The following is a 12,290-nucleotide window of genomic DNA, read 5'->3' on the forward strand; positions in this document are numbered from 1 at the left end:
ACTGCAGATTTTACAGTTAGTTAAAAATACGGCTAATTCCCACTTCTTCTTTCAACCTTAGAACAGCCCCAAAGAGATGAACCTAAAAAGGGTTGTATATTACACATTATTTATGTACAGCTGCATATAAATTGTTAAACTGAAACACACTCTCCAATTTCAAATATCAAATAAGATTTTTAGACAAATACACTAATATTTTACTAATTTAATTAACATATGGTATATATTGTGTATGGTGCCTTTTTTTCTTGTTTTTTGGCTAAAAAAATGTGACTGGCTATAAGTATTCCATGTGAGATGTAATACAGCTAAAAAGAGGCTGGTACTGCCATAGTGAATGATAAAATAACTCAATATTGTAATAAAAAACTGCAGGAAAGTATGAAGATCCGGGTGCTTTGCCATAAAGTTTTACAAATGCACCAAAACAACCATATCACAAAATCAGTCCCAAAAAAGTTATCATTGTAAGCATTGGAAAACTGATCTTTATGATAGGGTCCATGAAATGATCCAAATTTGGATTCTAAACAGCCTAGTGGCAAACTTGACACATTTTACAACAGAAGATGCCAAATGAAGCTTTCAGGTGATAAGCTCCAATTGCAGCATGGGAGATCTGCCTCCTCTTTCTGTAAATGTTCCACTACTAGAATATTAGTATATATCTCTCTGTCCCCATACAGTGATGGTGTCCATGGACATCATTCATAATTTTTTCGCTCTATTTAGTGTTTTTTGAGGTGTTCTTATTTTCTGCGTAATATAACTACCCTTTTGTGAAAAGAGCAGCAGATCCTGACAAGAATTCGTAATATCCATCTAACATTAATAAGTCCTCAAAGCTTTTTCATATATTTCCTTTACAGAATCTGAATGTCACACTTTGTTAGTGGTTTTATCTGCAGAATGAATATCTGACATTTCAGATAATTATTATTCTTTATTTATATATTGCTGAGTGCTTTACAAAGATTAATAATAACTCATAGCCACACCAGTCCCTGCCCCAGTGGAGCTCACAGTCTGTGGTCCCTATCACATTCACAAACACCTTGGTCAGTTTCATCTGGAGCCAATGAAGGTGCCTTTATGTTTTTGGCGTGCAGAAAAAAAACTAAAAAAAGTAAAAAGAAACTAAATCATAAAAGGAAGGAATATACAAATTCTTGCAGATAATGTCCTGACTAAAATCACATTTAGGTATAGAAATATATGTATATTTAAAAGCTGTAAAGGAGCACGATGGTCAAGAAAAGCTCATCTGTCCTAATGGTTAACATAGATAATGAAACACAATACCTTGCAAGACAACTGAAAGATATTCTGGTTTATAGTTCTTTTTTTTATAACATTTGTTTTATGTAACCATTGCTTATGGCATCAAAAGCCCAAACTCATACAAAGAAAACATGAATCAATCAGTTATCTAGACAACAGTAAGATGCTGAGATATTTAATTTAGTGACAGCTCCACGTTGAAGATGTCAGTCTAATGTTGGCACAGTTATCAAACAAAAACAATACACTGTAAATATAAAGTGACACATTAGGCAAACAAGAAAACTAACCTTATGTAATGCAGGAGCCACAACCGGTAACAGGAAACCATTGAATATATAATCTACAAGCTGGGCACGGATAAGAGGATGAGCCACCTGGAAATAAAACAGAATATTGTCATTGTCTCCATTGCATATATTAGAGTAAATTAGTCAATCATGAGAACTGCCAGTGTCAAATGTAATTGTTAACAGTCTATCTGGAAATGTGTTACATTCCAACCAATGCTTACTCACCAGATATGTTTTTCATCTGCTACTAATATCTCTTTAAATACAGTTTCTAGAAAATAGTTTCTTTCCGTACAGGGCAAGCATTTAGACCCCAATGTGGCCTTAGCATCCAATTTACTTGCTGCATGTCAGTTTTGTCTATGGAAGCATGGGGCTAAAAGAACCATGGAATGGCATTGCATTTATGCATGCAATTGCACATAATTCACCAAAGTAGGCTGATGGACACTAGGGGGCACATTTACTAATCCACGAACGTCCGAAAGTGGGCGAATGCGTTTTTTTCGTAATGATCAGTATTTTTGCGATTTTTTCCGTCGCCGTCGTGATTGTTTTGTATTTTACGCGACTTTTTCGTCGCCGTTTCGACTTTATCGTATATTTTTCGAGACTTTTTCGCCACCGTCGCGAAACATTCGGATTGGTTTTTCCACCGTTTACTATAGCGCAATATGAAAAAACTGCGGCAGCGACAAAATAATCGCACAAAATACGATAAAGTCGCGACAGTGCCGAAAAAGTCGCAACAAATACGAAACAATCGTGACGGTGACGAAAAAAAATCGCAAAATTTTAGTTTCCAATCCGTTTTTTTCCCATTCGGGGATTAGTAAATGTGCCCCTAGAAGTTATTAAAAAGCAGGTAAGGACACAAGTAACTTTGTGAATTTTAATTCAAAGAAGAAATAAACCTTTTTTTCCTATCTTTAAAATTACTCTAAACAACCCCCGGAATAACATACCCTGCATTCAGTCTCATCTGGTTTCTAAGTTGAAACCTCCAGCTCTGCTTGCTGGTACAGCGTGAAGCCCTGCCCCCTCTTCCTGTTAAGCTCTCCTCATCTCTTCGACTATAGGGTATTCGAAGAAGAGAGCCTTCTGTGCATGCCTGACAGAAAAGAAGCTTTCTGGGAATGTACAGTAAGTCAGGCAGTTATGAATGATCACATAAAAATTCTGCTTCTGCTGCACACTGGCTCCTCCTTCTCTGTGCATTCCCAGAAAGCTTCTCCCCTGTCAGCCATGCACAGAAAGCTCTCCTCTTTAACTACCCTGTAGTCAGGGAGATAAGGGAAGCTGAACAGGAAGAGGGGGCGGGGCTTCACACTGTACCAGGAAGAAGAGGAAAGAAGCCGGAGATTTCAGTTTATAAATCAGAAGCCAGATCACACTAAATGCAGACACTAAGGTATGTTATTTTGGGGGTTGTTTAGAGTAATTTTAAAGATAGAAAAAAAGGTTTACTTCTTCTTTAAATGGCTTAATTTATTAACCATTACTAGTACAGTAAGTTCAGTATTTAACATACAGCGTTTCTAGCCATATTATTTTTTATGCTTTAGTTCACCTTTAAACTTAACTATCTCATTTTATAACTGAAAATGAGATATTCAAAACGTGCATCTTCTATTTTATTATATATATACACTTCCAGATCACTCCATCATTTTCTGCCCTGAGGTGCTTACACTCTAAGGTCCTTATCACATTGATACACACTATGTCAGGAGCCAATTACGGTAACCTGCCTGTATGTATATAGAGTACAATGGCACAGTCATTCTTCACTTAGATACACCAACGTTTGCTAACTTCTTAGGTGGACCTAACAGAATACTATCTAACTTCAAGCAGCTCAGTGTATTAGTTTCTAATGATTCAAGCAGAACTACACTGGCTTGCTGCTAAAACCCATCAAAGACTACCAAAGTCATTAATAAAAGGCTAATTATCAAGTACAAAATGTCTTGCTGTTATTTAAAGCCATGTGGAAATAAGAGGCACATTTCAAGTAGATTGATGAAGCTCCCCTCTGCAGAGTCAATGTTATTGATGTCAGTCTCAAAAATATCGCAGAGGTAACGTGCATGCAGAGAATGCTAAAATGACAAGGTTAAAATGTTATCATGGAGCAAATTATTTTTCTGAAAGGGATAAGGGCTTATCCTTGTATAGTAATTCTCCAGGCTACAATGGGATGGCAAGAGAGAAAAAATACATTCATTAAGGTTATCTTGTGATTAGTAATCCTTTTGCTTATCCCAGTCCAGTAATTAACAGATTTGTAAACACATTTTCACATCACAATTATGGCTGATTGTATAAATATGAAGTTAAAACATACTAATAGCAATATAATACTTTATTTCAATGAGAAGCCCATTAAAAAGTCTGAAAATATGGCACCTTGTACTATGTTTGGGGAATAGATTCTCTGCTTCAAAATAGATTAGCTATATTCAGCACCATCAGTAAAATCAGTAGTCAAAGGGTGCGATTGCAAATTTTTATCATATATTTGTTTGCAGACATAGAGAAAATAGCTTAAATAATGGAAAAAAAGCAGGACTGCGAATAATTTGCTAATTTGGCATGGAACTAAAAGGACTACAATAAATGATGCTGTTTAATAAGCAAAAAACAATCGCACTTTCATTTACAAACATATATAATCATGGCTGCCATTCCCCCTCATTTTGCAGGTTAGGTCCCTGCACACGGAATCATATTAAAAAACCTAATTCACAGAAGAATAATAGTGATCAGGTTTGGAAAATTATGCCCCTTTTATTGATGGAGTATACCCCCTTTTTCAACTTGAGTTCAAAGAATAGGGCCTGTGCTAAACATATATTTTACCTACTGGTTTTTCTTGAGAATATTTATCCTTTTTTTATGTCTTGCACTTTGACTGCATTCAGTCTAGCACTTCCTGGTTCTGGCAGTTTGCAGAGGAGAAGCTAGTAAAACAAACAGATAAGGCTTCTGTGTAAGGAGCTGCTCCTGATGTCAAAGGGCTAAAACACACAGAGCTACTTGTCATAGCTACACGTCAGAAAATACCCTGCCATAGACAATACTGAGAATAGCTTTGCTAAAACACATGTAGAGACAATTATCAGTAATTAACAGTACTGTCTATTTTGTAGCCACGACAAGTAGCTGGCTACAAGTAGTTCCGTGTGTCTTAGCCCAAAGCCTAATAAAGGCTGCAGCTCAGGCTTCTTTTTATTATACAGAGCTCATTATCTCCCATTAAAGATTAACCTATTTACAAGAGGAAGTAGGAATGGGTTCATTAAAAAACAAAACTTTTTTCCAATATTGCTTTATAATGGCAAAAAATAGGACAATATAATTTTTAAATTAAAGACGGAATACATTTTCAACACTAGTCCTATTTATCCTACTTATGTTTAGTAATGGTTTACACCACAAAGGCCAATTCTCTATTCATTAACTAAATGGGCTATATGCTCACATATGAAAGTTTCTTTAATTTTTAGTAGCAACAGAAATATTGTAGTAAATATGTTTCCAAGTAAATGTGAAAAGCCTTCATGATAATTAATGGTTCACACTCCTGAGGTGGAAAAACACACTTTTAATTATGTGTCAACTCCATAATATTTGATAACAATTATTTATAATGTAATCAAAATCAAAATCTGAACTCAAGATCAGTCGATGGGGGATTTCATTAATAGATGAGCTCCCTATATATATTTTTTATTTCTTACACACATTTTGGTTTACTACCATAAAAACTTTAGATGGCCATAAGTAACAATGACCCAAGTAACATAATAGCAAAACAGGTTTCTCTTTTGGTTGCTCTTCTCATGTCTACCACTATGTGAGCACATTTAGTATGCAAACGAATTTTGAACTGGTTTTGAACTCTAAATTGCTGATATCTCCTCCAGCCTTCAGGAATAGGACTATATACACAAGTGTGTATATATCTATATCTCCTTTACTGTACAAGCTAATTGAGGCTAAGGGGACATGGGGCAGTTTTTCCACAGTGTATTTTAGCTGGCAGAAAGACACTTGAAGCCACCCTAAATTATTGGGAGGATTTATAGGCAGTTTCGCCTGTTTATCCACTTGCTACAATTCAAGACAGTACAGTAGTGCTATTAGCCCATGGAGGCATTATAAGTTCAGACAGCTGAATCCTTCAGCAGAGGTGTCAGGGAGCTGCTGTCTGGTTACCTGCCCATTGTTCTGCTGATTGGCTGCTGGGGTGGAAATGGAGGGGGTAACATAACTCCAACTTGCAGCGCAGCAGTAAAGAGTGATTGAAATTATTAGAGCATAAGTCACAGGAAAGTAAGGAAATGGCTATCTTCATGTCACAATTCAAAATTAAATATCAAAAAAGCTGTTTAGTCTTCTAAAAAATACTTTAGTTCAGAAATCTGCTGAAGCTACACTATTAACAGATGCATTTTGAAAAAAACATATTTTCCTATTACAGTGTTCCTTTAAGGAAGCAATAATGGCATACAAGCTATTTATTGTCATATTAGAGAGGTCTATGGAAATACATTTTGAAGTTAATATATACTCTGTAGGGGTAATCACTTATCCATTCATGTCCAGATTTGGCTCTGCCAATTTCAACCTTAATGCCTGACTACAGCAGCATAATTGGTGCCTCTAGTATCCTGCAGGCCTCAGAGTCTGGATTAGGACTCTGGACTGCACTGTTATTTATCTGTATTCTTGCATATGAAGCCACTGGATGCTCTGTAAGCTCGGCTTTGATAATATAGCTGATGTTTTTTGGTTCACGGTGACAACCTTCTAGAATATCCACATATGATCTTCTATAGACTTATAACATACTTGGCTTTTTTAAGCAATAAACTTATGAGCCCAGAAGCAAATAAGGTACCACCAGCAACAAAGGGTAAGCCAAAAAACTCTTGCCGAAAATACGCCCCTACACTTAGAAGAACTTATACTTGTGCTTGCACTGGGAAGCATTGAATACACTCGGGTGCAGGCACATATGGATGAAATCCACCAAAAATGCAAAGTCTCGTATTTTTTTGTGGATATTGGCTGTGTGTGCTTGCATCCGAGCGTATTTAATGCTTCACAGTGCAGGCACAATTAGATGTTTTTCAAGTGTAGGGGCGTATTTCCGGCAAGTGTTTTTCATCTTGCTGAGAATATGCAACGTGTGGCATTAGCCTTATGTAGTAGAGCTTAATTCTTCTTTTACCTGTATTACTGCATTGCAGAACTCTAGAGAATTCTGGAACTGGATGAGTTCAGGAATCTGTAGGCAATCTTCCTTCAGCAGACAATGCCAATCCTCCCCTTTGTCATCAAGCTTTGTGGGTAAAGAGGAGTAAAGGCCACTGAGTCCTGTGGCAAGCACCTGCATACAGTTAGATAGGATAGTATTACAATCACCCTGAGTCAAAAATTCACATAATTCCCATGTAATCAAGGTCTAACCCCTGTGCTATGTTATGTCATAATGATGGCGCACATGTTTCTAACCCCATGTTTTTTTTTACTTTTTGTAATTTGGCTCACCATATCTTAAATCTGCTGAAAAACATTTAAACGTTAAATAAACCCCATAGGATTGTTTGCCACCAATACGGATTCATGCAGCTTACTTACCATCAAGTACAAACTTGAGAAAAAAAGAAATTGTTTTAAAAAATTACAATTATTTACTTAAAATGGAGAAATTGCTTTTTCCCAATAACACAGCGCTTTCTGTACAATGGGTTTCTGGAAAATTAATCTCATAACTGTATATATACAGGTATGGGACCTGTTATCCAGAATGCTCAGGACCTGGGGTTTTCCCGATAAGGGATCTTTCCGTAATTTGGATCTCCATAACTTTAGTCTGCTAAAAATCATTCAAATATTGATAAAACCCAGTAGGCTTGCCTCCAATAAGGATTTATTTTATGTTAGTTGGGATCAAGTACAAGGTACTGTTTTATTATTACAGAGAAAAAGGAAATCATTTTTAAAAATCTTAATTATTTGCTAATAATAGAATCTATGGAAGATTCTTTCCATAATTCGGAACTTTCTGAATAACAGGTTTCTGGATAAGGAATCCCATACCTGTATCAATGAATATAAATTATAAATTAATTAGAGATAAAGATTAATTGTATGAAAAGAATATCAATGTTTTAATCACTACATTGTTATCTTCCTTTCTTTCCTTCGGAAAGTTTGACTTCTTTCTGTACAACAAATTATTATCACTAATCTTGTTGAGTGTGGTAATCCGATTAATGTTATAAATTATTTTATGTCATTAGGATACAGTTTCACATGGGACTTATAGTGAATCGTAACAAAATTTATTTGCGGCAAAACTGATGTTTAGACTTTATTTTTAGCTACAAATAAATTTTGCTATGAATTACCATAAGTTCTGTGTAAACCGTATCCTGTTGACATGACTTTTTGATCTAAGAACTGGACACTGCACACTGGCATATTTATCCAGATGAAACATAAGCCAACGTTTTGACTGTTACACATACCATGCAGATTCAAACAGTACCACCAGAAATGAGTGTTTTAAAGTAAGTGAAATATAATGTATTGTTGCCCTGCACTTGTAAAACTGAATCACTAATATAGTTTATATAAATAGGCTGCAGTGTAGCCATGGGGGCAGCCACACAATCTGGAAAAGAGAAAAGGCACAGGCTACATAGCAGATAACAGATAAGCTCTGTAGAACACAACCATATTTTACAGAGTTTATATGCTATCTAATCCATGCTTATGGCTGAACTGAATTCGAACCTTGAAAATTGTGACTTTTTGGCACAAAAACATAGAAGTGGAAAATTTTCTGCAAAAAGCACAGATTTCTGTAACCCTTCTTTATCCTAATTTGCATATGCAATTTAGCATCTGGATTCGGTTCGGTATTCAGCCGAAACTTTTGCAAAGGTTTCAGGGTTCGGCCGGATCGTAAAATAGTTTATTTGGTGCATTTAGCCCTATTTTGGGCTGAATGACTGCCCCCATGGCTACAGTGCAGCTTTTTTATGGATACTATATTAATGCCATTTTGTCGCAATCCTATTCGGGTGAGATGCGTTTCTTTCCCGGATTTAACGGCTTCCTAGAATTTACGCCACACATAAAATTGGGGTTCTACTCTATGGATCCCATATATATGTTACTTATGCAGCACTTCTTGCCTGCCATATTTACATGCTCCTCTCCATGCTCCACTGACTGGCCAATATTCCTTTGATCAAAAGTCAGAAATTGTAACCATATCAATAACAACAAAAACAAAACGAAATTTACATGGGAGACAATGTATAGTTACTGTTGTGGTTTTTTCTTGACCAGTATTTTTATGAATGACATTTCCCTAAAGTTCACTGCCTGAAACCGCAAACTGATTTTACTATTTTGTTTTCTTCATGGTTACTTCTGACCAAAAAATGCCTCTGCTTTCTTACCAAGTACAGGTATGGGATCCCTTATGGAAACCCGTTATCCAGAAAGTTCCGAATTATGGAAAGGCCATCTCCCATAGACTCCATTATAAGCAAATAATTGTAATTTTTAAAAATGATTTCCTTTTTCTCTGTAATAATAAAACAGAACCTTGTACTTGATCCCAACTAAGATATAATTAATCCTTATTGGAGGCAAAACAAGCCTATTGGGTTTAGGTAATGTTTAAATGATTTGTTAGTAGACTTAAGTTATGGAGATCCAAATTACAGAAAGATCCCTTATCCGGAAAACCCCAGGTCCAGAGCATTCTGGATAACAGGTCCCATACATGTACCTGTGTAGCCTAGAATAAAGTTCCTCCCAGGCCTGTGCTTAAATGCCGGGGATACCAGAGAAGGAAACAATGTACAGTCATAGCCAAAATTGTTGGCACCCCAGAAATTTTTCCAGAAAAATCAAGTATTTCTCACAGAAAAGTATTGCAGTAACACATGTTTTGCTATACAGATGTTTATTCCCTTTGTGTGTATTGGAACAGAACAAAAAAGGGAGGAAAAAAAGCAAATTGGACATAATGTCACACAAAACTCCAAAAATGGGCTGGACAAAATTATTGGCACCCTTTCAAAATTGTGGATAAATAAGATTGTTTCAAACATGTGATGCTCCTTTAAACTCACCTGGGGCAAGTAATATGTGTGGGCAATATAAAAATCACACCTGAAAGCAGATAAAAAGGAGAGAAGTTCACTTAGTCTTTGAATTGTGTGTCTGTGTCTAAGCATGGTCAACAGAAAGAGGAGAAGAGAACTGTCTGAGGACTTGAGAACCAAAATTGTGGAAAAATATCAACAATCTCAAGGTTACAAGTCCAGTCCATCTCCAGAGATCTAGATTTGGCTTTGTCCACAGTGCGCAACATTATCAAGAAGTTTAAAACCCATGGCACTGTAGCTAATCTTCCTGGGCGTGGATGGAAGAGAAAAATTGATGAATGGTTGCAAAGCAGGATAGTCTGAATGGTGGATAAGTAGCCCCAAACTAGTTCCAAAGAAATTCAAGCTGCAGGCTCAGGGAGCATCAGTGTCAGTGCAAACTATCCGTCGACATTTAAATCAAATGAAACACTATGGCAGGAGACCCAGGAGGACCCCACTGCTGACACAGAGACATAAAAAAGCAAGACTACAGTTTGCTAAAATGTACTTGAGTAAGCCACAATCCTTCTGGGAAAACGTCTTGTGGACAGATGAGACCAAGATAGAGCTTTTTGGTAAAGCACATCATTCTACTGTTTACCGAAAATGGAATGAGGCCTACAAAGAAAAGAACACAGTACCTACAGTGATATATGGAGGAGGTTCAATTATGTTATGGGATTGTCTTGCTGCCTCTGGCACTGGGTGCCTTGAATGTATGCAAGGCATCATGAAATCTGAGGATTACCAAAGGATTTTGGGTCACACTGTAGAGCCCAGTGTCAGAAAGCTGGGTCTGCGTCCGAGATCTTGGGTGTTCGAGCAGGACAATGACCCCAAACATACGGCAAAAAGCACCCAGAAATGGATGGCAACAAAGCACTGAAGAGTTCTTAAGTGGCCAGCAATGAATCCAGATCTAAATCCCATTGAACATCTGTGGAGAGATCTTAAAATTGCTGTTGGGAAAAGCCGCCCTTCCAATAAGAGAGACCTGGAGCAGTTTGCAAAGGAAGAGTGGTCCAAAATTCCCGGTGAGAGGCGTAAGAAGCTTATTAATGGTTATAGGAAGTGACTGATTTCAGTTATTTTTTCCAAAGGGTGTGCAACCAAATATTAAGTTAAGGGTGCCAATAATTTTGTCCAGCCCATTTTTGGAGTTTTGTGTGACATTATGTCCAATTTGCTTTTTTTCCTCCCTTTTTTGTTCTGTTCCAATACACACAAAGGGAATAAACATGTGTATAGCAAAATATGTGTTACTGCAATACTTTTCTGTGAGAAATACTTGATTTTCTGGAAAAATTTCTGGGCTGCCAACAATTTTGGCCATGACTGTATATATGGCACCCAACATTTACAATAGACAAGAATGGTCACAGGTTGAATATCTACTACTGGCTCTGAGGGTACCAGGAGCTGTAGTTTAACAATAGCTGGAGGGGTGCAGGTTGGACAATCCACATGGGGTTGTCTCCTGCATTAACTACTCTCTCTTTTACCCTGCCCTTGTTCCTAGTTGGGAGTTAGTTTACTTCATCATAAAACCTGACACAATTCTAAAAATGATATAAACTATGCTGAAATAAATCAGTTTTTCAATTCTCAGAATCACTGCCCAGGAGCAGGAATTAGAAACAGGAGGTACTCATCTTCTTCAAATATCAGCAATTTATGTAATTAAAGATGCCTGTGCTTGTGGGGATCAATTTATTTTAACTGTAATGTTCATATCTGAATGCCTAGTGAAGAGCCACTGTAACCTTTTGTGGATTTTAACTCAATAAGTGATATTCATAAATTACATGCAAAAAGCAAATGTTAGCAGCTAAAACAAATATCTAAATGTTAAGAAGGCTACACGAGGGACCGTAGTGAATCCTTTGCATACCTTGATGGAAACATTTGCCTACATGCATACATGTCCATTTTCCTACACTGAGAGACACTCATGACCAATACACTTCAGAATCATGGCCCTTATACAGAACACACACCATCCAAATGCTAACTGTGAAATTACCGCACAAAATCAATATTCCCAGCAGCACTTTGTCGATTTCAGTCAATTTGGGTTGCATCATTTAAGAACGACAGTGGTATAAAGATACTAATCATTATAGTAAAATGGAACATATTAATTCTCAATGGCAGAGCGTAAGCCATTCTCCTTTTGAACAGGCAATAATCCTCTGCCAAGGACAAAGATTTCTCTTTTACTTATGCAAAAAAGCCCAAGCAGAATAATAAGACACTGAGCTGCTAGTATGCGATTTAAACAACTTCAGTGCAAAACTAGGCTTTACTAGAAATATTTGTATGTTTAATATTGAAAGCTATAAATAAGAGATTTGTATTGAAAAGGGTAGGGATTACATTAATGTGGGTGGGTTTGGGAGGAATGAAGTGTGCTTGTGTAAAAGGAATGTAGCATGTGTGTATCAGGGGTTTGACTTTAAATGCCATGATTTTTTTAAAATGCAATTTCTGCCTAACCACACACTCAAAAACACTTATTGTATATTGTATT

General features: G+C 36.7%; 1 protein-coding gene across 2 annotated transcripts in view; it reads right to left on the reverse strand.

The window, feature by feature from the left end:
- Positions 1–12,290, reverse strand: part of fam160a1 (family with sequence similarity 160 member A1) — a 91,895-nt gene that overhangs the window by 32,705 nt on the left and 46,900 nt on the right. For both annotated transcript variants that reach the window (XM_002933497.5, XM_004911147.4), the window contains exons 4-5: positions 6,817–6,975; positions 1,575–1,661 (exon numbers count right to left, since the gene is read on the reverse strand). In XM_002933497.5, the coding sequence (XP_002933543.3) occupies positions 1,575–1,661; positions 6,817–6,975 (246 nt within the window). The remainder of the gene's footprint in view (positions 1–1,574; positions 1,662–6,816; positions 6,976–12,290) is intronic.

The sequence above is a fragment of the Xenopus tropicalis genome, chromosome 1 (genome assembly GCF_000004195.4).
Source record: "Xenopus tropicalis strain Nigerian chromosome 1, UCB_Xtro_10.0, whole genome shotgun sequence".
Taxonomy (NCBI): domain Eukaryota; kingdom Metazoa; phylum Chordata; class Amphibia; order Anura; family Pipidae; genus Xenopus; species Xenopus tropicalis.